The 25,859-nt window shown below is 44.1% G+C and overlaps 1 protein-coding gene across 1 annotated transcript; it reads left to right on the top strand.

The window, feature by feature from the left end:
* EIF4E1B (eukaryotic translation initiation factor 4E family member 1B) lies at positions 1-24,371 on the top strand. Its single transcript, XM_073654671.1, has 7 exons — positions 1-150; positions 3,329-3,420; positions 9,119-9,265; positions 16,649-16,712; positions 20,686-20,799; positions 22,897-23,036; positions 24,196-24,371. The coding sequence occupies exons 1-7, from the start codon at positions 1-3 to the stop codon at positions 24,308-24,310; spliced, it is 822 nt and encodes a 273-aa protein (XP_073510772.1). The 3' UTR covers positions 24,311-24,371.
* The last annotated feature ends 1,488 nt before the right edge of the window (positions 24,372-25,859 follow it).

Genomic DNA, 25,859 nt, shown 5'->3' with positions numbered 1-25,859 from the left:
ATGGTAGTGTTAGACCTAAAAGACGCCTATTACCATGTACCTATACATATGGACTTCCAGAAATACCTTAGGGTGGCTTTAATCATAGATGACAAAATTAAACATTTCCAGTTTAGAGCCTTACCGTTCGGTCTGGCCATAGCTCCCCAGGTATTTACTAAGCTTATAGCGGAAGTCATGGCTCATGTTAGGGAACATAATATTTTGATTATCCCTTACCTGGATGATTTCTTGATAGTTGGAGACTCAGCCTCCCAATGTAATAATCATCTTAAATTCGTATCCTCCATCTTGGAAAGTCTGGGTTGGATCCTAAATCTAGAGAAGTCCAGGGTAGTGCCTTCAAAAATACAACAGTTCTTGGGTATCATGCTGGATTCAGACCTTCAAATATGTTTCCTCCCGGAAGCCAAAAAACAAAAGATTAAAATTCTAGTAGAGAAAGCATTATCAAAACCGGAAATGTCCCTTAGAGCTGCGATGTCCTTGTTGGGTACCCGATCATCTTGCCTTCCTGGGGTTCTGTGGGCACAATACCACTCCAGGGTTCTACAATGGGACGTTCTACATAATGAGGTTCTGTTAAATGGGCACTTAGAAGGACTAATGTCCTTGTCTCCCCGATCTTTCGAGTCCTTGCAGTGGTGGGTGAACATGGCGAACCTGTCACGAGGTGTTCCCTGAGTGTTTAGAGTCACTAAAATAATTACAACCGATGCAAGCTTCCAGGGATGGGGGGGATCATCTGGGGGATATGGTTGCCCAGGGGTCCTGGTCAGACGCTGAAAAAAGTCTTTCCACCAACACTAAGGAACTGCTAGCAGTGGATAAGGCGATTAATCATTTCTTGCCTTTCCTTCATGATAAGAATGTTTAAAATCCTTTCAGATAATAGGATAGCTGTAGCTTACGTGAACCATCAGGGGGGTACACGTGACGGATCATCTTTTTCAGATTTCGGAATGTCATCTCCTTTCCTTAACTGCCCTCTACATCAAAGGAAAAGAAAACGTAAAAGCAGACTACTTAAGCCGTTTTTCTCTGAAGCAGGGCGAATCGGAACTAAAGCAGGATATTTTTTCCCAAATAGTCCGAAAATGGGGTCTTCCGGTGGTAGATCCCTTTGCCACAAGGCTAAATCGATAGACAAAGCTCTCTTGCTCCTTAAATCCTAGAGAAAACCCCCTGGCAGTAGACACTCTCCAAATAACTTGGGATTTCAGTCTGGCCTACACCTTCCCACCATTGAATCTCCTTCCCATGGTTCTAAGAAAGATCAGAGAGGACAAGGCAAGGGTCCTCCTGATCGCCCCCTTTTGACCCAGGAGACCCTTATTCTCATACCTGAGGAACATGTCCATTTCCGATCCGGAATTTCGGGCAGGACCCAAGGATCTCCTCAGCCAGGGTCCAATAACCATCCTCAAGCTCCTGGCCTCCACTTGATGATGTGGAACCTGAGAGGTCCCTGTTAGAACGCAAAGGATTCTCCTGAGATCTAGTGACTACACTAATGCGTAGTAGAAAATCTGTCACTACCAGGATTTACACTAGAACTTGGAAATTTTTTTTATCTTTCTCTGGTTCTACAGTTGGTGAGGGAGCGCCAATTTGTAAAATTTTAGAATTTTTACAGAAAGGCCTCGAGTTGGGGTTGGCAACAAGCACCCTTAAAGTCCAAGTCTCTGCCTTGGGTGCCCTATATAACTGTGACCTGACAGGAAATTATTGGATTTCTCGCTTTATCAAAGCTGCGTTTAGATCCAGGCCTGTTATCAAAAACAACTTAGCACCCTTGGATCTAAATTTAGTTCTAAAAGCATTAACTGGTTCACCCTTTGAACCAATAGATTCCGCATCCCTTAAGTCCATCTCCCTTAAAACAGCACTTCTAATAGCTCTAACATCAGCTAGAAGGATTAGTGACATCCAGGCTCTGTCTTCAGCTTCACCTTTCACTCAGATCCTGGACGATAGAATAATTCTTAAAACTGACCCAGCATATCTCCCTAAAGTAGCTTCCCGTATCCATAGACTCCAAAAAATAATCCTACCTTTGTTCTGTCCTAATCCAAGTAACCAAAAAGAGGCAGAATTCCATACCTTAGATGTTAGAAGATGTGTGATTAAGTACCTGTCGGTCACCCAGGCTTTCAGGGAAGATAGTTCCTTATTTATCTCCTACCAAGGGGCTAGAAAAGGGCTTAAGGTTGCTAAGTCCACCATAGCTAGGTGGATCAGGGAAGCTATTACGGTAGCTTATGTCTCCAGCGGGGAGGAAGCGCCACAGGGGTTGAAGGCTCACTCTACCCGGGCAGTAGCGACCTCGTGGGCGGAGAAGACGGGTGTCTCGATGGAAGACATATGTAAGGCTGCTACCTGGTCTTCTCAATCTACCTTCTATAGGCACTATAGACTGGATTTGGGTGTTTCATCTGACCTCACATTTGGAAGAAGGGTGCTCCAGGCAGTGGTCCCTCTCTAAACTTCTTCATCTCTGTAATTCTCTCGTGGTGCTGTCATGGTCTACCGATAGTCATAAGTTACTTACCGGTAACGGGATTTTTCGGAGACCATGACAGCACCCTTATATTCCCTCCCTTCACTTTATGGGAGCACTCCTCAGTTGTTAATTATAATTCTCTCACTTAGTGGTGTTTGAATAAAAATATTTTTATGATTGTTTACCATGTCTACTAACCTGGTGGTCCTCTCAATGCTCTGTAATCCAAATTGAGGTGTGAGAGAGAGGGCTGCCCCTTTTAAGCCTGTAGGTTTCCTGTCCTTGGTGGGCGGATCCCCTCTCTCTCGTGGTGCTGTCATGGTCTCCGAAAAATCCCGTTACCGGTAAGTAACTTATGACTTTCCGCAGCATGTGCACAGCACATGCGGATTATCATTGGGGAACATGGCAGGCCTGCTACCATGCGTTTTTTGCCGCTGCGGAAACGCTTAAACGCATCGTGGGCACACGGCCTTACTACTGACATTCTGTGTGTTGTGTTTTTTTTTTTTTAATTATAATTGGAGGAACCCAGTGATCCAGAATGCCCATCATTTTTCCAAATAAAACAAATGGCTGTACCTATGATTAACAGATTATGGCTTAACTGATGCCAGGCTGCTCTGGTCTGTAGTCTTTCATAGGTCTGTCATTATGGAGGGAAGGTTCTTTTTTTCTGTTAATCTGATGTGGACTCTCAATGGGTCATTTATTATCTAAACAAGCTGTAGATCATTGGAGCTCCATGTATTAATGAGTTGAGCACTGTATTGTAGTAGTCCTCCATATTAGTGTGTGTTTTTCTTTTTTTTTTTTTTCTTCCAGTTAGCCTTCAAAGGTATTCCTCGACGAGATGAAAAGAAAAAGAAAAAAATGGCTGCTCTTGAATCTGTGGAAGCACATCCTTTACAGAGCAGGTAATGAGAAAGATGTACAGAGTTTAGACTAAATCCTTTGAAACAGCTCATAAAGTTCTACCTCAAATTAAAAACAAAATACAGCCTGGCAATTGCTATTTGTGGGAACTATATTAGGGGGCAAAATCATTATTTTGGAGGTGTGGGGATCTTGTCGACCATTTTCATAATAAACCTGAAATTAGAAGAACCATTTGGCAGCCTTTGATGTAAACGCCAGATAAGGGTCCCCCATTTTAAGGCTGAAGATCCCTTCATGAGCTAGCTGTCTCACTGGGAGACCCAGCATGTCCATGCTTTGAAAACAAATGACAGGCATTAGTTGGGGTGCATTTCCATGTATCTGTCAGATCGGCTTTCCATATTTTATATTTTCTGCAATTTTGTAAAAAAAAAGTTCTATAAGATGCCAGTACATGTTGCGCACGCGTGCCGCCTAAGTTCAGATAGGGGAGAGACCGGTTACATGAATTTGTTGGAATCCTGGGGGAACCGTTGCTCAGGGCCACCATAGGCTGCAGCTTCTCTCAGGCACATGATAGATTCAGTTGCTGACCAGACACGCCTGACAAGAGTCTTCATAAACCGTAACATTTAATGAGGCACAGCCAGTGCAATGTAAATGTCTTTGAGCAACAGGCTCCAGTAATGACAGTACAGTCTCCTTTGCAGTACAGCTTTAATGTATACACTACCACAGGCTCTTCCTTCATAAGGACTCAATAGTACACAGCATTCATTATCCTGCATGGAGGGGGGGGTGGGGAGGGTGTGATGGGGGAGATGATCCCTATGACAGGCTTCCTTCCAGTCCTTATGTTCCTGGCTGACAATACTCCACACTCTTAACTCAGGGAGTCTATCTGACCTTTGTTTAGCTTCCCTCCTGACCTGAATTCTGTTCCCTTGCCTTCTGTGAGATACAGATCATAAGCCACCTTTCTATTTGGCTCCAGCCAGACAGTAAACAACTTCCCCACAATCGCCCTGGGGCTCTGCTAAAACACTCCCCTTCTCCTGTGACTGTGTTAACCCCTCTAGTTGCTGGATGCTTCTGGAGCACAACACTTCCTGTCTCCTATGCTTGTAGTACTGCTAATAGTTGCTGAATGCTTTTAAAGCAACAGCACTACTTCTTCATGCCACATGCACCCTACACAAACTATATATGCAGTGATCAGATTCTGTTTCAAAAGGGGTATTCTGTTATGAAACAACCCTTTTGGAGTATGTTACAAAGGAATACATTTACTGTGGACCTCCTTCATTAGAGGTTCTCATTGTAAAGATGTTAGAACCCTCCTGTTTGTTTTTTCCATCTTGTGTTTTGCGGTCACATGACCATCTGCCTTTATATTCCAGCTCCGCCTTTTTGGCTGTGCTGGACTTCAGTGTTTGACTGTTTCTCTAGCCAGGTGCTTCTGTGCCTTTCTCTGTCAGTTCGCTTGGTCCTTTTGGGACCTCTAGTACCTTTTTTGTCAGTTTATCTTTTGTGTTCTGCAACAACTTTCTCTGTTCAGGAGGTGTCCCATTTTTGTTCCAGTCCTTAGTTCTTTTAGGGACCCCTTCCCTTTATTCTATAGGTCTTCGTTCAGACTAGCCTAGGACTATGGCGGGTCCGTTCACTAGGAACAGACAGCCCGCTACATCGTAGGGATTCAGCTTAGTCTTACTGTAGGGAAAGCTTTCCCCTTCTTTCCTTAGTACTTGTTGCAGATCATAACAAAAGAAGGTCCTAAGAAGCAGAGCAAAGGGTGAAATTCAAACTGACATCTGCAGCTTATTATTATGCCAACATATTCCGCAGCGCTTTACAACTTAGACAATTTACAGACATTATGGGCACTGTCCCCATTGGGGCTCACAATCTAGATTCCCTATCAGTATGTCTTTGGAGTGTGGGAGGAAACTGGAGAACCTAGAGGAACCCCACGCAAACACAGGGAGAACATTGTCCTTGGTGGGAGTTGAACCCAGGACCCCAGCGCTGCAAGGCTGCAGTGCTAACCACTGAGCCACCGTGCTGCCCATAAATTGACACGCCATGGATCTCAAATCCGCAGCTCCTGTCAATTCATATTAGTTTTCTGTACTCGGTAACAGTTGCTGCTCCTCTAGTAATGGTGTATGTTTATTCTGCAAGTGAAGGCTTCCCTTTTATACTACTCAGCCTTTGATGCAAAAGGCATCCAGTGTAGTAAGCGGACATGTTCTCTTAGGATTATATACCATTAGCTTTTTGTGATTTCCTGAATTGGTCCCCCACCTCTCGTTCTTTCAGATATAATAAACCCTTCTACTGTCAACAACCATTTACAGGTCACTTGAGAATGCATCTGCTTATGTTCAGCTGGAGGGATATACACTGGAGCACTCATCAACAATGATTATGTTTAATTTACATCCAAATATAATATCTTCCATTATTGTGTTCTGAAATTGGGATTTGGGTCAAAAGCCTAGGAGTTGTAAGATCATAATGTTCTGAGTGTTTAAAAAAAAAAAAAAAAAACAACAAAAAAAAAAAACTCTTCTTGGCTCATTTCATTTTAAATTCCCTATCCAGTCCTTCAAAAAATGTCAGTAAACCTAACTTGCATGTATAAGCAACTTCTAATATATACTTTGCATTGGTCAAATTCTTGGGCATGCAGCTCAGTGGTCATAACTTGTATAGATTTTATCTGACATTGGGTACTTTTAATCACATGGTCCCTCTTCCCTTAATCCAGCGCTGAAGGGGCGAAACATCGTCGATCTTGTGACACTTCCTCTTGTTCGGCTGTACTCCCTAAACAAATTATATTAGACTAGATGGTGGCCCGATTCTAACGCATCAGGTATTCTTGAATATGTATGCGGCCGACCGAGCGCAATCAGCAGAGCGGTGTTCAAATTTGCCACCAAAATCGCTGATTGGTCGCGGCCTGCAACCGTGACCAATCAGCAGAGCGGTGTTTAAATTTGGTGGCAATCTCGCTGATTGGTCGACGCCCGATCAGCGTCGTATTAGTGAGGACCGGGGAGCGGCGCTGCCTGTGCGGCTACTTCCGCTGCGAGAAGCCGGGAGATGAGCAGCTACTCGCAGCAGAAGCATCCCGACCGGCGGCGCCACTCCCCGGTCCTCCGTTCACACTTACCCTCCGGAGATCAGCGGGCCAAGCCGCTGATCTCCCGACATTAGCCGCATGGAGGTGAGCGGCGCCGCCTGTCGGGGTACTTGTGCTGCCAGCAGCAGGGAGATGACCGGCGCGAGGCGCTCATCTCCCTGCTGCATCGCTGCTGACCTCTGTCCGGCAGATGAGAGAGAGATTCCTAGTCACATGATACAGTCAATGCCACATAGAGGGGTGCAATACTAGCACTCACAGTATATGTATAGCTGAGCTGCTGCAGGATTCCTTTGAGTGGCAGGTGCCTATATGTGCTGTACACACTTGAGTGGTCCTATTCACTCTCCTCTTGTAGAAGTGACGTCTGCAGGTGGTGGGCCCCATTTCCCTACAGAGGGTGACAGGTGTGTACACATTTGAGCAGTACTGCTCCCTACCTGGGGACCATTGCTAGGTCTATCCCTCCCTTCATCAACCACTTGGATGCAGTGGTTGCTATTGACCAAGGCATTTAAGGGTCTAGGCCAGTGATGGCGAACCTTTTAGAGACAGATTGTCCAAACTGCAACCCAAAACCTATTTATTTATCATAGTGCCAACATGGCCATTTAACATGAATACTGAGGTTTTAGAAAAACCACTCATACAGAGAGCAGGGGAGGGGAACCAAAAGTAGCCACAAACTGGAGCAGGGGGGTATGAGACTGCAGATATGAAGAATATGCTTCCCCTGTGTGTGTGTGTCTATCTTTCATCCTGGCATATGCTCACCCATACTTGTATATGCGCCTCTGTTCATCGCATAGTAAGAACAAACATAATAAGCACTCTTACTCGCCTTCCTTCTCCCGTGCAGAATCGTCTCCTGTAGCTGGCAGCTGACTTCAGCGTCCTAGCGACGGGTGCGCATAATGTCCCTGCCATGCGCCCAGTTGCGTGTTTGCTGATGTGTCACCCAGGGAGGATATAGAGGACTCTGTACCTGGGCCTTTTACCTTGTTTAGGAGGTCACGGCAGTCGGCTCCCGGGCCCGTACTCTGGGTCTCTCTTTAAAAGGGGGTTTTTGCATACAGTTTGTCTCGTGACGCCACCTGTGGTTTCCGGTAATGGTTACCGGCGCTGCTGCAGACATCAGGGGGTGATGGGATGGCAACTGGGATGTTCCTGCTCCCCACAGGTGGAGCGGGCCCCGGTGGCAGTGTAGGTGCAGATGGTGGTGATGCTGGGGCTTGTAGTGCAGGAGAGATGGCGCAGCAGGAGTAACTGACAGACAGGGGATTCACTTCAGTACCTTTACTGGTGTGGATGTCGGGTACGGTCCAGGGTACTCGGTAGGAAGGGTGCACTTCAGGACTTCTCCCCAGTGAGTGGGTAGAAGGCCTCCTGGTCCGTGTCTCCCTCTCTAAGCTCCTGGCTAGCCTGCAACTGGGCTTGGCTTCTGTGTCATGCTGTTCCTTCACCTGTCACTTGGTGGTAGGACCTTTTTCTGGCAACCACTATCCCTGGACGCCGGGGCCTTCGTGGTTCCTAGTCCTGTCAAGGGTTTAGCTTCAGGTCGACCAGGGACTTGTAGTCCTCCTGGTATGCCGGTGATCCCTACTGGGTATAAAGGACCCTGTAGGCGCGGACCCGGTGTCCGGTTCGTGTCTTGGGGTGAGCCTATGATGCTCCTCTGCCCCCTCAACTCCTCTCTCCTCTTAGCCTCCAGCCACACTCGGGGCCACTCAATACAGCAGCAGACGTGCTGCTTCTTCACTGCTCTCAGTGGCAGCACACTCTATGACTAACTCACTCTCAGACTGAACTGCCTGGCTCCACTAATATGCATGCATGCATGCATACATACATACATACATACATACTATAATCTCCCTAACGGGCTCCCTCTGGTGGAAGGGTGGAGGTGTTTGTTTGTAGTGAGGGCCTCTTGTGGAGAAGCCCATCCATGCACCCTTTTGGGTCCTGTGGTACCTGTGAACAGCAGGGTGCCACACTGACACCGGCTGCTGGCAGCGTGTATTGCCGCGCACGGGCCTGGCATTTCGTGCGCTGCAATACAGTTCAGCTAGATGTGTGTCCGAGAATGCACATCTAGCTGAAGTAGGGGCTGGCGTCGGCGGGCTCTGAGTACTCGCCCACCAGGCCAGGTCCAGGAGCGCTAGTGCTGAGATGATGGCGTATGCCCTTAGGGAGTTCTCTGTGTGTCATAGGTTCGCCAGCACTGGTCTAGGCGATTGGCATCAGAGTTCTGTGCCTTGCCATTGTAGAAAATGTGTAGGCTGAAATGCCGCTGGCACCCTCTGAGAGTGATTGGACTCCTAAATTGCTGTTATGTTGCTTCTCTATAACAATGGTCATTTTAAGAGTTTAGAAGAGTGTTTTTGCATGTTGCTATTGCTGCACCAGTCCCCTTACCTCGCCTCATCCTCCCAGCTGTGGAATTCATTCTTTACAAGGTTGGGAGCTTCACAAGTAAAACAAACTGAGCAGATATAATTCGGCTTAGAATCCAGCTAGTCACATCTAACCTTGCTCTGAAGACTAAAACATTAGTTTGTGCCAAAGGATGCAGCTGTTTCATGATGCATCAATTCACAATTCCATCAGTATTCATGTCTATTTTATCACTTTTCTAGATGGGCTCTCTGGTTCTTCAAAAACGTTAAAAGCCAACCCTGGCAGTGTAACCTGCGCCTTGTTACAACATTCAACACCGTAGAAGATTTTTGGGGGTAAGTACAGTCTTCTACTTTTTACTTTTATTTAACTGCCCATATTCCCAAATCCATTTTAGGAAGTAAACTTGTATCCATAGAATATTCGCTTTGTGTATTCCTTCTTTGTTTCTGCATTCATATCAGCAAGGAAGAATAAGACTGTCAGGCCGTTCCCTGAACTGTGACCGAAAACTTTGATCTGTAAAGCTGTGTCATGTACTGCCCTCTCACGTCCTGGATAAGATGCTCTCTGAGTCGTTCTTTGAAATGTGCTCATCCATGTGCCTCTGAATTTGGAGAAAGTTGCTTTTGCATTCTTGACATTTCTCTGGAAAATCATGATGCTATAGGATCCTGTTAAAAAGACAAAATAAGAAATTTCCTCCTTAGTAAATGTTAGTTAATATATGTTGCCCAATTAAGATAACCTCTAATTGGGATGTCTTGGGGTTTCAACACTTTTAACTACCATAAGGCTACGGCCCCCACTATCTATTCAGTCAGTATTGTTTTTCTCAGGAGTGGGAGACTATACCAAGTGAGGAACAATAAGAGAAAAGGTATAATAGAAACAAGTCACCAATTCTGCATTTATCACCCACTCCTGGTTTTGGCTCCCACTCCTGAGAGAAATTAGTGACCAAATACTGATGGTGGGGCTGTGGCCTAAAAGTTTTTCTGTGCTCTGGCTACATGCAGGGGTTGCAATCTCACCCAGGTCCTGGAGCCGAAGGGGCCCAAAAAGTCCCTTTTGGCCTATATGAATAGACCAATTTTAAAGACTTGCAAAAATTGGTTTGCCCCATTTGGGGCCCATGAGCGTCAAGTTGCATGACTGGCTAAGACCTCCTAATTCAAGGAGGGGTGCGCCACTCCAGGCACCTTACACCAGTCCCTGAATTGTGAGCTTTCTGGTGCAAGACCAAAAGTTGCCAAAATTTTGCGACTTTGCAAAGCAATTCACACCAGAATTCAAACAAAATTACTTTGAACAATCAGGGCCACATTGTCTGATCCTGTTGTCGGGGGTATACTTTCATGAGGTATACACCAGACACATACCATAGGCTAAATGGATGACTTGGCATCCGACCACCATAAGGGCCAATTGTTTAGTGAGGGGGGGGGGGGGGAAATATTACATAACTGGTTTTGTGAATAGGGGTCTATGGGAATGTTTGACTGTATACATCAAAGCTTTATCGGGCATATATTTTTAGCTAAGTGCATAGTGTGCACTTTACCTTATTCAAGGGTAAAGCACATGATGGCCACTTGTTGGCATAGGCATCATGTAATTCTCCATTGCCCCACTGTATGGAAGGTGTGATTTCACATTATGAATCAAACTGGGGTCAATTCACTAAGGTAGAATGTGTTTTCAGTCAAAGGTTCAAAAGATCCCCTCCAGCCAGAAAAGGGTATGAAACTGCTTTGTGTAAGGCTTCACTCACACATCTGTGATAAGGACCCATTTTCTTAAATCTGATGCATGTAGGGCTCAATGAAATAGAGCCAGTGTGTCAGAAGTAAAAAAACAGCACTAGGACGTGTCATACAGATGCGTGAATGTAGTCTAAAAGTCCTACTCTGATTCAAAATGGGTGACTTTTAACCTCTCCAGCTCTGAGCCTCAATGTACATCTACCCTTCACCATGACCGCACCGTACAGAGAAAGAGGATATCCGCCCCCAGGAACAGGAAACCTACCAAAATAAAAGGGCGGCACCTCTCTTCCTCCCCAGTGTGGTTTCCTGTTCCTGGAAGAGGATACCTAGGAACATACCTGAGGAGATTTCTCCTGGTGAGGTGCGGTCCCTGTAACCCTGGCGGCCAGAGGGCTGGGCTGAGATGTGGGAGCACCCTTCTGAAAACTATTGCTGGAGCTGGGGACGTCGGCAGGCACCTCCGGGTTCGGAGGATGACGCTGGGAGGATCGCAGCGCGGCAGAGCGCCACTGTGGTGGCCGTGCTGCACACAGGCTCAGAGCTGTGCATGCTCCTAACGTGGGGTAAGATGGCGCCTGTTGGCAATCTGCGCGGGCCGGGAACTACTTTCGGGGAGCCGCACAGAGACTGCTGGGAGATGACATCGGCGGAAGTGAGGGGCGGGGTTATTGGACAGTCTACTTTCGAATTCGGAGGTGAAGACCGCCGCAACATAGATATGGAACCCCCTCCCCGTGCACCCACAGCTCTTCCCACGCCGGATATAAGGCAAGCACATGGTGTGGGTCACTGAGGGCCAAGATGGAAAATGCAAACATTCCTAATGAGGATGAACCAAGACCAGGTGAGGTAGTTGCGGGGCCTTAGGACGGGCGAGTTTTCTCTTGCACACACATACTGACTAGTGTCATTGCCTATTTTAGGCTAGACCCAGGAAAACGGTGACCAAGACGAAAAAATGGAATGTCCCTTATGTAAGGAAGCATTACCAAAGTCTTATACTAAAAAAAACTTTGTGGGCCCTGCAAAGAGAAAACTGTTATGGAGGAATCCCGTCTCTGTTTCAGGAGATTAAAACCTTGATCAAAGACTAGGTCAAAAAATACTGTGATAAAGGAAATACGATATCTCCGGGGGCCATCCACCTCTTCAGGCATACTACATACACCCTCAGACATCCTTTCAGAGGAAGAAAAGGAAGAATCGGGGGAATTGGTTGATTCTGATGGCTCCGAAACGTGATCCTCTGGATGGAGAATATGGCCAGCCTTGCTTCCTGGTAGAAGAAACGGCAAAGCTATTAAAGATCATTAGATCTACCATGGGGGTAGAAACCCCGAGGAAGCATAAATCTGTGCAGAATTCCATGTTCAGCAACCTGGAGGAGCGCAAACATCGGGTATTCCCAGTACATAAGAACTTGCTTTCCCTAATAAAAAAAAAAAAAAAGTGGAAGAAACCAGTTAAATTAGTGTCAGTCCCAAACACACTTAAATGGAAATATCCTTTTGAAGAATTAACTAGTGTTTGGGAAAAATTCCCGAAGATCGATGTGGCTATTGCCAGAGTGTCTAAGGAGGTAGCCCCCCCCCCCCCCCCCCCCCCTCGAAGATCTGGGTTCCCTAAAAGATCCTTTAGATAAAAAAAAGCCGACACTTTCCTCAGGGGCACATGGGAGGCAGCAGCAGGTTCCTTTAAGCCCAGCATCGCAGCCACATGTACTGCCAGATCTCTTGTAAAATAGCTGCAGGAACTAGAGTCTCAAATAAGGAATAAGTGTCCCAGAGAACAACTCCTGGAAGCACTTTCCACTATCCAGAAGGCAGCTGATTTCCTGTTGGACGCTTCGGTAGACAGCGTTAGATTTGCAGCCCGGGCCTGTGGTCTCTCAAAGTCTGCACGCAGAGGCCTTTGGCTTAAGAATTGGTCAGCCGATTTTCAGTCCAAAATGAAATTTGTGCCATTCCCTGCCAAGGTGACTTTTTATCCGGGACAGTCCTGGACAACAGATTAGAGAAGGCAGCTGATAAAAAGCGAAATTTTCCCCCTCCCTCTCAAATATAAAAGATTCTTTCGGGGGTCAGGGGCGAGAGGGAGAAGCCAGAGAGAAGATGGTGGGAGAGAGGGTCGGCCCTGGAGAAGAGCTAGAAATCAGTCCAGGGGCTTCCTATTTAATAAAAGCGCCACCTACAAAGGGGGGTCCAAGAATCAATGACTCCAGTCTACCTGTGGGGGGGGGGGGATTAAAGCCGTTTTACCATCAGTGGGCCTCACTGTCTGCTACTCAATAGGTAGTGGATACTCCTTTCCAAAGCCTTAAAAATAAGGTTTTTCTTCCGTCCCCCCCACACTTTAGATAATAGAGACCCAGGTAGGCAAGATAAAGCAGATTGCTTTGGAAGCCGAAATCCAAAAATTACTAGACAAACGTTAGTCGGTGTGCCAGAAGGGGGGGGGGGGGGGGGGGGAGGGGTTTTACAGCAATTTATTCCTAATAAAAAAACAAACAAAAAAAAAAAAAACCTGATGGTTCATACAGAACAATAATAAATTTAAAAACAATGGTTCAAGATGGAGACTTTGAGATCAACGGTAAAGCTTTTGTACCCCTTCTGTTTCATGGCTGTAATGGACTTAAAGGATGCATATTATCACATCCCAATCCACCCAGACCACCAACAATATCTCGGGTTGGCAGTAGAGTTCCAAGGCGACCTTCTGCATCTACAATATCGGTACCTACTGTTTGGGGTGTCACTGGCACCCAGGATTTTTACCAAAATAGTGGTGGAAATGATTATAGATGGATAGATAAGGGACATACTAATAGTGCCATACCTAGACGACTTTTTGATAGTCGGGGACACTGAGCCTGTAAAGTAGCGGTCAAACGAGTTCTATCCGTCCTAACAAAATTGGGTTGGATAATAAATGAAGAAAAATCAAGGCCCAAAGGCACTCAACTTCAGACTTTTCTGGGCATCAACCTGGATGCTATTCATCAGCGTTGCTTACTCCCACATGAGAAATTCAAAAAAATTAAATATTCAAGGAAGACCTGACTCAGTAAGAGGCTATATCCTTACTAGGATCCCTAACAGCCACAATTCCAGCAGTACAGTAGGCTCATTTCCACACAAGGAAACTGCAGTGGGAAGTCCTAGAAATTCAATCCTCAGTGGGAGAGCAGGTGGACTACAAATTTCAGCTGCCGGCCGGGACACTAAATTCTCTACATTGGTGGGCAGATTCAGGAAATCTTCTGAAGGGAGTCCCATGAACAGTAAAAAATCCAGTCGTAGTCACCACGGACGCAAGTCCGACAGGTTGGGATGCCCACCTAGAAGGGGGTGAGATTCAAAATTAAAAAAAAAAAAAAAAAAAAAAGGTTCCTCAAACCTAAAAGAACTGACCGCAGTCAGGAAAGCATTACAGGCAACCTTAAAATTCTGTATAGGAAAAGATTTAGTCCTATTGGACAACAGCACAGCGGTGGCTTATTTGAATCGCCAAGGTGGTACCAGATCAGACCCATTGGTGTTAGAGGTAGACAAAATATTCTCCATAGTGGGGGGGGGAATCTCACTTTCAAGCCGCTAGTTAAGGGGTTCAGAAAATATCATTGCAGATTATTTAAGTCGCCATTCACTCAGTCAAGGAGAATGGGTTCTAAACAGAAGGGTTTTCGGTCAGATCTGTAAAGCCTGGGGTCTTCTAGAAATAGACTTATTTGCCACCAGAGGAAACAGTCAGGTAGAAAAATTCTATTCTCTAAATCCAAGAGTCCCCACACTGGGTGGATGCTCTTCTACAAGGATGGTGTTTTTGCCTGGCATATACTTTCCCGCCCACTCCCTTGATTCCCATACCGTTAAAGAAAATACCCGAGGGAAAAGCCAGAGTAATACTGATTGCCCCCTTCTGGCCGAAAAGGGCCTGGTTTATTGGCTATTATCTCAGGGTCCGCTAACCCATCCTCAGGTTCCCAGACTACACCTAACGGCCTAGAACTTGAGGGGATTGTTATCAGAAAGGGGATCTCAGAAAACTTAATCTCAACTCTCCTATTAAGCAGGAAAAGTCACCTTCCTTAAGTACAGGAAAATTTGGAATAGTTTCCTTAAATTTTTGGGTCGAGTCAGGACTCCCCAAAGTCAGCTAGTTCCCATTTCAGAAATACTGGAATTCCTCCAAAAGGGTCTAGAGGGGTCTCTCCACTAGCTCCTTTAAAGGTGCAGGTTTCAGCCCTAGGCGCGCTTTTTTTTTATCATAAAATTGCTGATTACCCATGGATACATTGGTTTATAAAAGCATCCTTTTCATCCAGACCTATAGCCAGTCCTAGGGTAGCCCCCTGGGACCTTAATTTGATCCTCAATGCCCATCCCATCTGCTGTGGTTAAAGTACATACACTAGAAACAGTACTGCTGGTGGCACTAACCTCAGCTAGGCGGGTGAGCGAGTTACAAGCCCTCTCAATCAATCCCCCGTTTACAAACATCTTACAGGACATGGTGATATTGTGGCCAGACCCAGCGTTCCTCCCAAAAGTGAGCTCTATATTTCACAGAAATCAGGAGACGGTGCTCCCTTCATTTTGTGATGAACTAACAAACCAAGGGGAAATAACCTTTCACTACCTAGATGTGAGAAGGTGTATCCTTAGATACCTTGAGGTAACGAGTCAGTGGAGGAAGTCCTCGGCCATGTTGATTTCTTTTCAGGGGGCAGCTACTAAATCCACAATTGCCAGATGGGTTAGAATGGCCATAATTTTAGCCTACTCTGCTTCTGACCGTGATCCCCCTCAGGGTATAAAGGCACATTCTTGTAGGGCCATAGCTGCCTCTGGGCAGAAAGAGCCAATGCCTCGGTAGACCAGATCTGCAAAGCGGCAATCTGGGCGTCTCCAACCACCTTCTTCCAACACGAAAGGTTCTTTCAGCGGTGGACCCGCCCTTGGGATTTCATCTAGATTAATCTCTGTACGGTGCTGTCATGGTGAAGGGTAAATATGATAATTGCTTACCGCTAACTTGATTTTTCCAGAACCATGACAGCACAGTGCTACTTCCCTCCCTTTCTTCTTTTTTTTACGTTGTCCGGTTTAAAAAAACAAAAAAAAACCCACTGGTTTGTGCAAACACTGAGGTGAATGTTGATAACTATTGTCTGCATATATGTCTTAACAAGGCGGTTACCTCTTATTCTCTGTAAACACACTGGGGAGGAAGAGAGGTGCTGCCCCTCTTTATTTTGGTAGGTTTCCTGTTCCTAGGGGCAGATATCCTCTCTGTACGGTGCTGTCATGGTTCTGGAAAATTTAATTACCGGTAATCAATTTCATATTTATTGTACAAACATTCTGTATGTGTCTGATACTGGCAGCTTTCTAGTTTCTAGATAAACACAATTTATCAGAAATCCTACATTTGACCAATGAAAATAAAAATTGTTAAAAGGGATTTCCTTGCCATTTTGTTAAGGTTGCGAGCAGTTCTTCAGAGCTGAGTCCTGTAGAATAAATGGCTCTGACTGTAGCTAATGTGGTTAAAATCATGCCCCCGTCCTCTAACATTTTATACAATATTGGAATCATTACATGTGCCTCTGTACTGCTTGGCAGCACCAAACTTTTCTTTAAGACCACTTATTTGAAATGTCAAGAGATTAGGGAAAATGTTGAGTAGCTTACATCAGTATGTGTAAGCCAAAACCAGGAGTGGAACAAACAAAGGAAAAGTATATTAGAAACACTTCACCCACTCCTGGTTTTTGGCTTACCAATACTGAAGTAAAATGCTGAACATGGCCTTATAGTATATATTCTGGTTTGAGAAGCCTTTAACCGAAACCCTCAAAAAAATCCTACACTATTCAGCAGTCTTAATGTCCTAAGACATCCAGTGTTAGACATTAGCTGATCACCGTTATGGTTTCCGTCTTAGGCTGCATACACATATCCAGCTTGCAAGCAAGTTGTCGTCTGGCTGTGACTACTCAATTTTTAAGGTAAGGTCACATTTACAGCAGTGATGTATTTTACAAGGGGATCCTCTTATCCATCATTACATTGATGGGGTAAGGGTAGTGTTTATGCCATGTCTCAGGGGGCGCAATTCTGCTGCCTCCAATCGTCAAGACAATTAAGCAATTGGCTGATGATTGGACAAGGCTGCAGCCGAATATTGGGAGCTCACAGTGAACATGGTGTATATGCACATCCGATTCCAACCCATGGGAATTTATATTTTGTGTAAATTTTTTATTTATTTTTTTTTTCCCATTACAAAATGGGAACAAAACAATATGGTATATACCAATCACATAGATTAAAAGGGATAACAACAAGAGAAAAAGTACTAAACCTGTGTCACAGAAATGGCTCAGAGCTTAGCGGAGGGAAACCCTCTTCCAGAACTGACAAAGGACGGAACCCCAAACTCTGATTTGTTAGATCAAGGTGACTCCCACATACCTCCTCTTGGTAAGTTCATATGGGGGGCTTGTCAAGGGATGTGGCAAGACAAGAAGACTATGCGATTTCCCCCTAACTTTTAGGATATCTTTGCCCCTGGATGTCCCATGTGGTAGATATTATTCTGTTTCGTATAGAGATGAAACATGGCATGGATAGCATCATCCATGTGTCCCGATTATTAAGTCTGAGGTGGTAGGCCATCCTTGCGTTGATGTGAGTAAATGTGTTTATGTTCGTTAGGATGCTGAAATGTATCTCCCATAAATATCAGATCGATGCAAGCCCCAATATTCATCACTGGTTCCAGAGTGTCTAAGATTCCTTTGAACAGAAGAAGCCTCTGCCTTGGGAACTGTACTTCTCTGCCTAAGAGTATACAAATCCTAGGCTTGGTGGCTGGCTCTCAGCAGATCCAATGCTGTAATTACTTGTTTACGGCAGGAGGTCCAACTTCAACGAAGGTTGAAGTGTGAGCTCTTTCTCACTTCCCCAGTTCACATCCCATATGTTCAATGTGAGTGTAACATGTACCCTCCGTGGAGATGTCTTTATGGGCTTTACAATTTTTCTCTAAGACACCAGGCATGATCAGTGTTAAAGACCTGCCAAGATAAGGACATGGATGTGCCAGATATGTTCACACACCACATTTATTGCCAGAATTTCTACAACAGTCCAATTAATTTCAAGGGGTTTTGCAGAAACCATGCACATGCTATTTACATGTATGTGCCAGAATTTTAGTCGCTGCAACAGACTAATAAGAATGACAAAAGCCCACCAATGGCAGATCTGTTCAACATCCATGCCATGTTAGATTTGATTGGATGTTGTCAGCTGCTGTAATTGAATGCAAATTTATAGTTCGCCATGAATCACTGAAAACCCTCGCCAGGCCAGATTTCTCACCCATGCAAGTCAATGAGTGGAAAGCATTGGACTGCACTCGATTGACATGAGTAGTCGGATTTTGAGACTGACAGAATAGGGAGGATGGAGAAATTATTATTCATTTTATTTTTTCCAATTTCTCCACATCCGAGAAAATTGACTTGCACTGTGATTGGCATAATTGGACTGACTTTCTTGGATGAGATAACATTATGGTTGTGTGACCCTAGCCTTATGATAAGTCATCAATAGCAGATCCGTAGGAGTCTCTCGGCAATCCAGGGTAGGCAATGCAAACCACCTTCTGGAATCTCTACTGTACGTCCAATTAACCACAATCATTTGCAATATAAATTTTCTCGTAGCTAAGACTTGTGATACAGATTTCAGCACTCCTTAATACACTGCTCAAAAAAATAAAGGAAACGCTCAAATAACACATCCTAGATCTGAATGAAACATTCTCATTGAATACTTTGTTCTGTACAAAGTTGAATGTGCTAACAAAATCACACAAAAATAATCAATGGAAATCAAATTTATTAACCAATGGAGGCCTGGATTTGGAGTCACCCCCAAAATTAAAGTGGAAAAACATACTTCAGGCTGATCCAACTTTGATGTAATGTCCTTAAAACAAGTCAAAATGAGGCTCTGTATTGCGTGTGGCCTCCATGTGCCTGTATGACCTCCCTACAACACCTGGGCATGCTCCTGATGAGGTTGCGGATGGTCTCCTGTGGGATCTCCTCCAGGATGGCACATCAATGCAAGCTGTGGCAAGAAGGTTTGCTGTGTCTGTCTGGTAGGCTGGAGGTGCTACGAGGAGACAGGCCAGTACACCAGGAGACGTGGAGGGGGCCTTAGGAGGGCAACAACCCAGCAGCAGGACCGCTACCTCCACCTTTACAAGGAGGAGCACTGCCAGAGCCCTGCAAAATGACCTCCAGCAGGCCACAAATGTGCATGTGTCTGCACAAATGGTTAGAAACCGACTCCATGAGGGTGGTATGAGGGCCCGACGTCCACAGATGGGGGTTCTGCTCACAACCCAACACCGTGCATGACTCTTGGCTTTTGTCACAGAACACCAGGATTGGCTAAGGCGCCCTGTGCTCTTCAGATTGAAAGCAGGTTCACACTGAGCACATGCGACAGACGTGACAGAGTCTGGAGATGCCATGGAGAGCAATCTGCTGCCTGCAACATCCTTCAGCATGACCGGTTTGGCAGTGGGTCAGTAATGGTGTGGGGTGGCATTTCTTTGGAGGTCCGCACAGCTCTCCATGTGCTCGCCAGAGGTAGCCTGACTGCCATCAGGTACCGAGATGAGATCTTCAGACCCCTTGTGAGACCAAATGCTGGTGCGGTTGGCCCTGGGTTCCTCCTAATGCAGGACAATGCCAGACCTTGTGTGGCTGGAGTGTCAGCAGTTCCTGGAAGATGAAGGCATTGAAGCTATGGACTGGCCTGCCCATTCCCCAGACCTGAATCTGATTTGAGCACATCTGGGGCATCATGTCTCGCTCCATCCACCAACGTCACGTTGCACTACAGACTGTCCAGGAGTGTGTGTGGATGCTTTAGTCCAGGTCTTGGAGGAGATCCCACAGGAGACCATCTGCAACCTCATCAGGAGCATGCCCAGGCGTTGTAGGGATACCCCTGAGGAAGCCAGGACTTAATGGCGTAACGCGTAGGGTCACGCATTGGTGACATCCCCTGCATTCTATTCCGAACCCATATGGTTAGTATCATACCTTTTTGATTGATTCATGCAGCCTCTGTTAGATCCTTAACTGTCAGATATGCACTTATTTCTGGGAGGATATATTCTTCCCTGATGTTTGAATTCTCTATTATAGTGACATTTTATTAATTATTCAGAGGGCTCATCATAGTAGCTTGTTCGCAGTATTAGGATTATTGGATCTTATATTATACCCATGTCATATAGATCATTCAGAGGGCTTATTATAGCGGTCTGTTTATACAACAAGGATCATTGGATCTCGTATTAGATTTGTGCCATATATTCTCTGATGTAGATATCTGTATGCACACTATACCTATTGGATTCACATGTTAGAACTCTCTAGAGGGGTATTTCTGTCCATGCGTTTTTTCTTGTCTTAGTTACAACACCACTTATGTTATGTCTTTTCTATAATAAAATTTCTACAATGTTTTCAACACGCTGCCTCTATATTTGATTATTTACTATGCTTGGTGCCTACTCTACCCTTTGCTTTTTTTTCTTTCAGGCGTTGTAGGGAGGTCATACAGGCACGTGGAGGCCACAGACATTACTGAGCCTCATTTTGACTTGTTTTCAGGACATTACATTAAAGTTGGATCAGCCTGTAGTGTGTTTTTCCACTTTAATTTTGGGGGTGACTACAAATCCAGGCCTCCATTGGTTAATAAATTTGATTTCCATTGATGATTTTTGTGTGGTTTTTTTTTTTTTTTTGTTAGCTCATTCAACTTTGTACAGAACAAAGTATTCAATGAGAATATCTCATTCATTCAGATCTAGGATGTGTTATTTGAGTGTTCCCTTTATATTTTTGAGCAGTATACACTTTTTTTTTTTTCTTTGCCCCCCTATAGGATGGGATTGAGCCCATGTGGGAAGACAGTCGGAACAAAAGGGGTGGGAGGTGGCTCATCACCCTTTCCAAGCAGCAACGACACAGTGACTTGGATGCCCTTTGGCTTGAGACTGTAAGTAACAGCTGCAGGAAAAAAGCTCATAACAGGTTAAAAACATGGGTCTCTTATGCTCTACACACTTCACTTAGGTGAAGGCCCTTCTCCCATGACCTGGGTGGGAAAACTCAATGTTTCAAAATATTTTTTTTCCAGTGTTGATGGGAATGGGTGTAATCTCTGTCTTTAAGAATTTTTTCCTTTTGTAACATTTTTTTTTTTTTTCTTTTCTTTTCTTTGAATTTCATGACAATTAGTCATTCAGAGTTGCAACACACATATGAACACTTTTGTTATGCCATGTGTGTGGGGTTTTTTTTTCTTTTTTTTTTTCCTCATCACGTCTGTATTGAACTAGACTATCACAGCTCAGCAAACTGTGCAGTCCTTGTGCTCCGGTACCGCAGCTGTTTCCAATGACTTAAATGGGAGCCAAGCTGCAGTACTTGAGAACGACCACTATATGGTGTATGGAGCTCTGAGGTTTTCTGGCTCCATATGCTGCGACCTGAAACTTTTTTTTTTTTTTTACAGTGGACTTTGGTAGGGGATGTATTCAGATGGTTGACACAAACACCGTGCAGTTATGAGCACTAGGCATGTCAGGAGGATAGGTTGTAGACAAAACGGATAAGAACACAAATTGAATTGATGCATAGTGCTGCACTTCGCTGATTTTCGACGCTGCCATTATAATTAATTGGGAAATGGAGGGGAGGTTGATAAATTTCACTGCCACACAGTTCTCAATATTGCTAGGGGCCACGGCAGTCGAACCTGCAGCGATCTTTAAGTTATACCCTATAGTGTGAGTACGGGATAACTTTCAAACTTGAATACCTCTTTAACAAACGCAGATGTAGAAACCGGAATGACCTAATTGTTCAAATACGGATTGATGAAGGAAGTGTATGTCATTATAAATAAGTTCCTAAATACTTTTCAATTATCAAATCACTATAGTTTTGTCTAGGAAAGTAATCGCTATAGAATTTTAAAATTGAGACTTCCTTGTTTCACTTACAGGAACTTGAAGTGGAACGTTAGGACAGGTGCACTACAAAGTTTGTCATTCTAGAACAGATTTGTCAGCGTAACAAGGTGGTGGCCAATAGAATTTGATAATGCAAGAAAAATGATTTAATGTAAAAGAATTTGAATTGTCATTAAACATTTATTTTTTTTATTTATTTTTTTTTGAGAAACCTTTTTAGAAGCTTGGGGCAAGTGGGTATTGGCCAAAGTCAAGCGTGTTTAACATACGCTGTCCCTTTTTAGAGAGCATGAGAGATGACCATACCCAAACTTTGTTCGGATTTCCAGCTCCAAAGTTTGGATCCCCATTGTTTTCAATGGGGTTCTGATACCAAAACCTGAACTGCCATTCATGGGGAGAGCAAACTGCCAGCCACAGCAATAGTTGAGCTGATGAATCTCAAACTTTGGTTTCATGTAGAGGGCATGATAACCACAATGTAGTTTGCATCAAAATCATCTGGACTGTAGATTTAAGGTGGTTGTCCACCTTTTGGGGTCATATCTATATTTTAATGTATTTTGGGCTCTAAAATGTTTTTTTTTTTGCAATTTGGTTTCATTAAAAATGTAGCCGCTTCTGTTTTGTGTTGTCTGTTGCAGAATGCGTTAATAATAGATTCTCAATCAGTGAGCTCATTCTGGTGGTTGCTTCCTTGTACACTCAACTTTGTCTTCCTGTGCTTCTCTCAGCTGATTTAAGACTGTGAAAGCCTAATGGTGCAAAACTTTTAATGAATCCAGTTGCAAAAATTTTATATTTAGTCCAAAATAATGTATTTAAATAAAATTTCCTCAAAGTTAACAACCTCTTATAAAAAGCATTTGTCAGCAGGATCAAGCCTTCTAAGGCATCTATATGGGCATGCAGATCCTAGAAAGTTGAATAAAATTATACCTTGATATCAGCACTCTGTTGCCTTATTCCAAAATGAAATTTTATACTATTTTAAAAACCCTTGTAGATATCGGCACATTTTTGTTTTATCTGCCGAACTCCAAGAGATTTTGTTCCGGATTGTAGAGAAATCCATTGCAAATGTATGCACCCAGATTAACCAGTTTCTCCGTGTCCAGTTACTATGTCTGATTGGAGAAGCCTTTGATGAATACAGTGAAGAGGTCTGTGGCGCAGTCATTAACATTCGGGCAAAAGGAGATAAGATTGCAATCTGGACCAGAGAGGCTGAGAACAGAGAAGCTGTCACTTATATTGGGTAAGACTGACAGAGCCTGCATTTATTCTATGAATTCATTATGGGGGAACATGCACTTCGTGTAGAAATCAAGCCCATGTTAACACAGATGAGGGCCCAGTGGAAAGGTTTTAGGAAGGACTCCTAAAAGTAACTCCATAAGTAAGCTTTTACTAAAATGTTAAACAAGCTTATTCCATCCCATTAGTGACTAGCATCTCTTCTGGGGTGTATTATTAAAGGGAATCTGCCCCAGGTTTTTGCTCTGTAATCCTGAGAGCACCATGATGTAGGGGCAAAGACCCTTTTTGCTGTTCCAATACAATCAGTGTTTGATCAGCAGGAGATGATCACAACAGGACAAGATGCCCTTGTGCCTGCTAGCCAACCATGTCCCCAACACTAATTGGCAGTTCTGTCCCTATACCTTGTACACAGAACGATGCTAATTGGTGGCGGTAGGGTTATACAGGGCTCAACATTCTGAAATCTGCAGCACAGAAACTGATTCAATCATAAATGCTGCACCAGTAAACCAAGTGATCGCTTGAATCGGGGTTTCTTTCCCTACATCAAGCTGTACTAGAACTACATGGTAAAATCCTGCTGACAGATTTCCTCTAACCACCCAGGGCACATCATGCCACTGGTGTCCTGTGCTCAGTGCTGCCATAGTTCACCAGTGCATCTCCCATCCTCAGAATGCAGATAGTTGACAGTGGTGCCTGTGCAGGATCTCCTAGATATTACTGGGCTAAACATTCTGGTCTCGGGCAACTGCAAGTCATACGGATAGCGCAAATTTGCATCACAAGGGGTGACTGGTCATCAATTTACTTTGTTAATTTGGAAATATTTATACTCCATGAAATTCTGGTTCTCGTTCTCTTAGAACTCTACAGCGTGTTATTATATATGGCTAAATTGACAACTGGGTGTTAACATTCTTCTTGTCACAGGGGTGTGTCCTTAATGCAACACTCTGACAAGGTGAAGATTAACAACAAATTGTCATTTAGTTGTACCTTTTGTAGAAGAATAATCGGGACATAGGAAAAAGATGATCCATAGTTTTATTAAAAAAACAAAACCCGACATGTGAGGCTAACTGACAGATGGGGAATACTTCCTCAGGTTCTGCATAAAATATGTATATAATTGTATTTTTTTTCCTCTGCAGTAGAGTGTATAAGGAGAGACTGGGCCTGTCGTCCAAAGTGGTCATCGGCTATCAAGCACATGCAGACACTGCTACAAAGAGCAGCTCCCTTACCAAGAATAAGTTTGTTGTATAGAGATCCTACAGATAAGTTATGTAGGAGAAAACTTTTTTTTTACTTCTGTTGCATGTGTCAAAAGGGCATTGGACATGTCATATGTAAGAAGATGATGATATTTTTCTTTAAGTTTGCTCTACATATGTGTTACGAAACTAAACATTTTTCCAGAAAGTTATTAAATTCAAAGTGTATTTTGTTGACTTGACAAACTTCTACGTCTATATTTTAGAGTTCGTTATGTGTTGCACTCCTTGTTTAGACTGTTAACTGAGCAGGATGGTAATCCAATCCTACAGCTACAGCCCACATAATTCATGCTTCTGCATGCCGGCTATAAAATGGCCCAAAAAAATAATTGACAGCACAGCTACTGAAAATACAAAAGCTCTGCTTCTCTATTAGAAATCTATTAAAAAGGTGAAGAAATAAGTACTCCCCATAGGATACAGACTTTGCATGTTTCTGATGTACACAGAACCCTTAGTCATAGTCTAACCCACTGAACTATGTGAAACTATATTTAATATCATTGGATAGTGTTGGGTTTTAAAGCACAGACTTGGCCATTAACTAACGAAACATTAATATATGCAAAATTTGTTCTATGGATACATTTGTAAAGAAAAAGTTATGAAGTAGTGATATGATTTATACTAATTATAGAAAATCATGTTTGTACTTCATGCCATACAGCAGTCTAGAGCTTAAAGAAGTTGTGCACTACTTTAGACTACACCCTCCCACCCCTAATGTATTTTCCCCGGGGCCCCTAAGACTTTTTGTAAATGCCTCCCGTTGCAGATAGCGCCGCTCAAAAGGCATTATCTGTGTCCATCACACCCAGCATCCACCATGCGTTTTCCCAATGAATGGGGAGAGGCAGAGCGCGTGGTGGATGCCGGGTGTGATGTGCGGGGTAAAACTGCCCACAACCCAGCAGCCACCGTGGAACCAGGAAGAATAAGAACCCCGGCTGCTGCCAGCACTTGTCGTGACATCAGTGGATGTCCGATCCGGGGGCCACGTGATGCCTGTGAGCGGCCAGTGATAGCGCCGCTTTCAGGCATTATCTGCAAAGGAAGGTATTTACAAAAAGTCTTAGGGGCACCGGGGGGATACATTGGGGAAGGGGGGGGGGGGTAGTCTAGAGTAGTGGACAACCCCCTTTAAATGTAACATTCATAACTCCTCCCTAATCAGCAGGTGTCTCTGCCAATCAATACTTCTCACTGAACCTTCCCTTTTCTCAATGCCAAAAAAAAAAATCTTCAATGCATTTCTCACCATTGTGCATTTTTACAAAAAAGTTAACGTCTGAATAACATATTTCTAATGGAGGCAAAGCTTTTTATTTGTACTGGTTGTGCCATCAATTCATTTGCTCCCCTATTGTTTAATGTTGCTAGTTAGCAACAGAACTGGCACCCACGATTACAAAGGATTGTTTGTTTTTTATATATATCTTTTTTTGTCTAAACGTAGCTCTTTCTTAATCAAACATGGCATAGTATGACACTGGCTTTTTCTTAAGAGGTGACCACAGGTTATTGGCAGGATTCAATGA

This window comes from Phyllobates terribilis, unplaced genomic scaffold, assembly GCF_046119375.1.
Source record: "Phyllobates terribilis strain yellow unplaced genomic scaffold, ASM4611937v1 Scaffold_11__3_contigs__length_659146591, whole genome shotgun sequence".
Lineage (NCBI taxonomy): Eukaryota > Metazoa > Chordata > Amphibia > Anura > Dendrobatidae > Phyllobates > Phyllobates terribilis.
The sequence above is the reverse complement of the archived record's forward strand: the minus strand, read 5'-3'. Positions and strand labels throughout refer to the sequence as shown.

Excerpts from the sequence above, each read along its gene's own strand:
- EIF4E1B (XM_073654671.1), top strand. The coding sequence starts at position 1 with ATGGTAGTGTTAGACCTAAAAGACGCCTATTACCATGTACCTATACAT. Across the intron at positions 151-3,328 it reads GTCTGGCCATAGCTCCCCAG|TTAGCCTTCAAAGGTATTCC; the intron begins GTATTTACTAAG and ends TTTTTCTTCCAG. Across the intron at positions 23,037-24,195 it reads GAAGCTGTCACTTATATTGG|TAGAGTGTATAAGGAGAGAC; the intron begins GTAAGACTGACA and ends TTTCCTCTGCAG.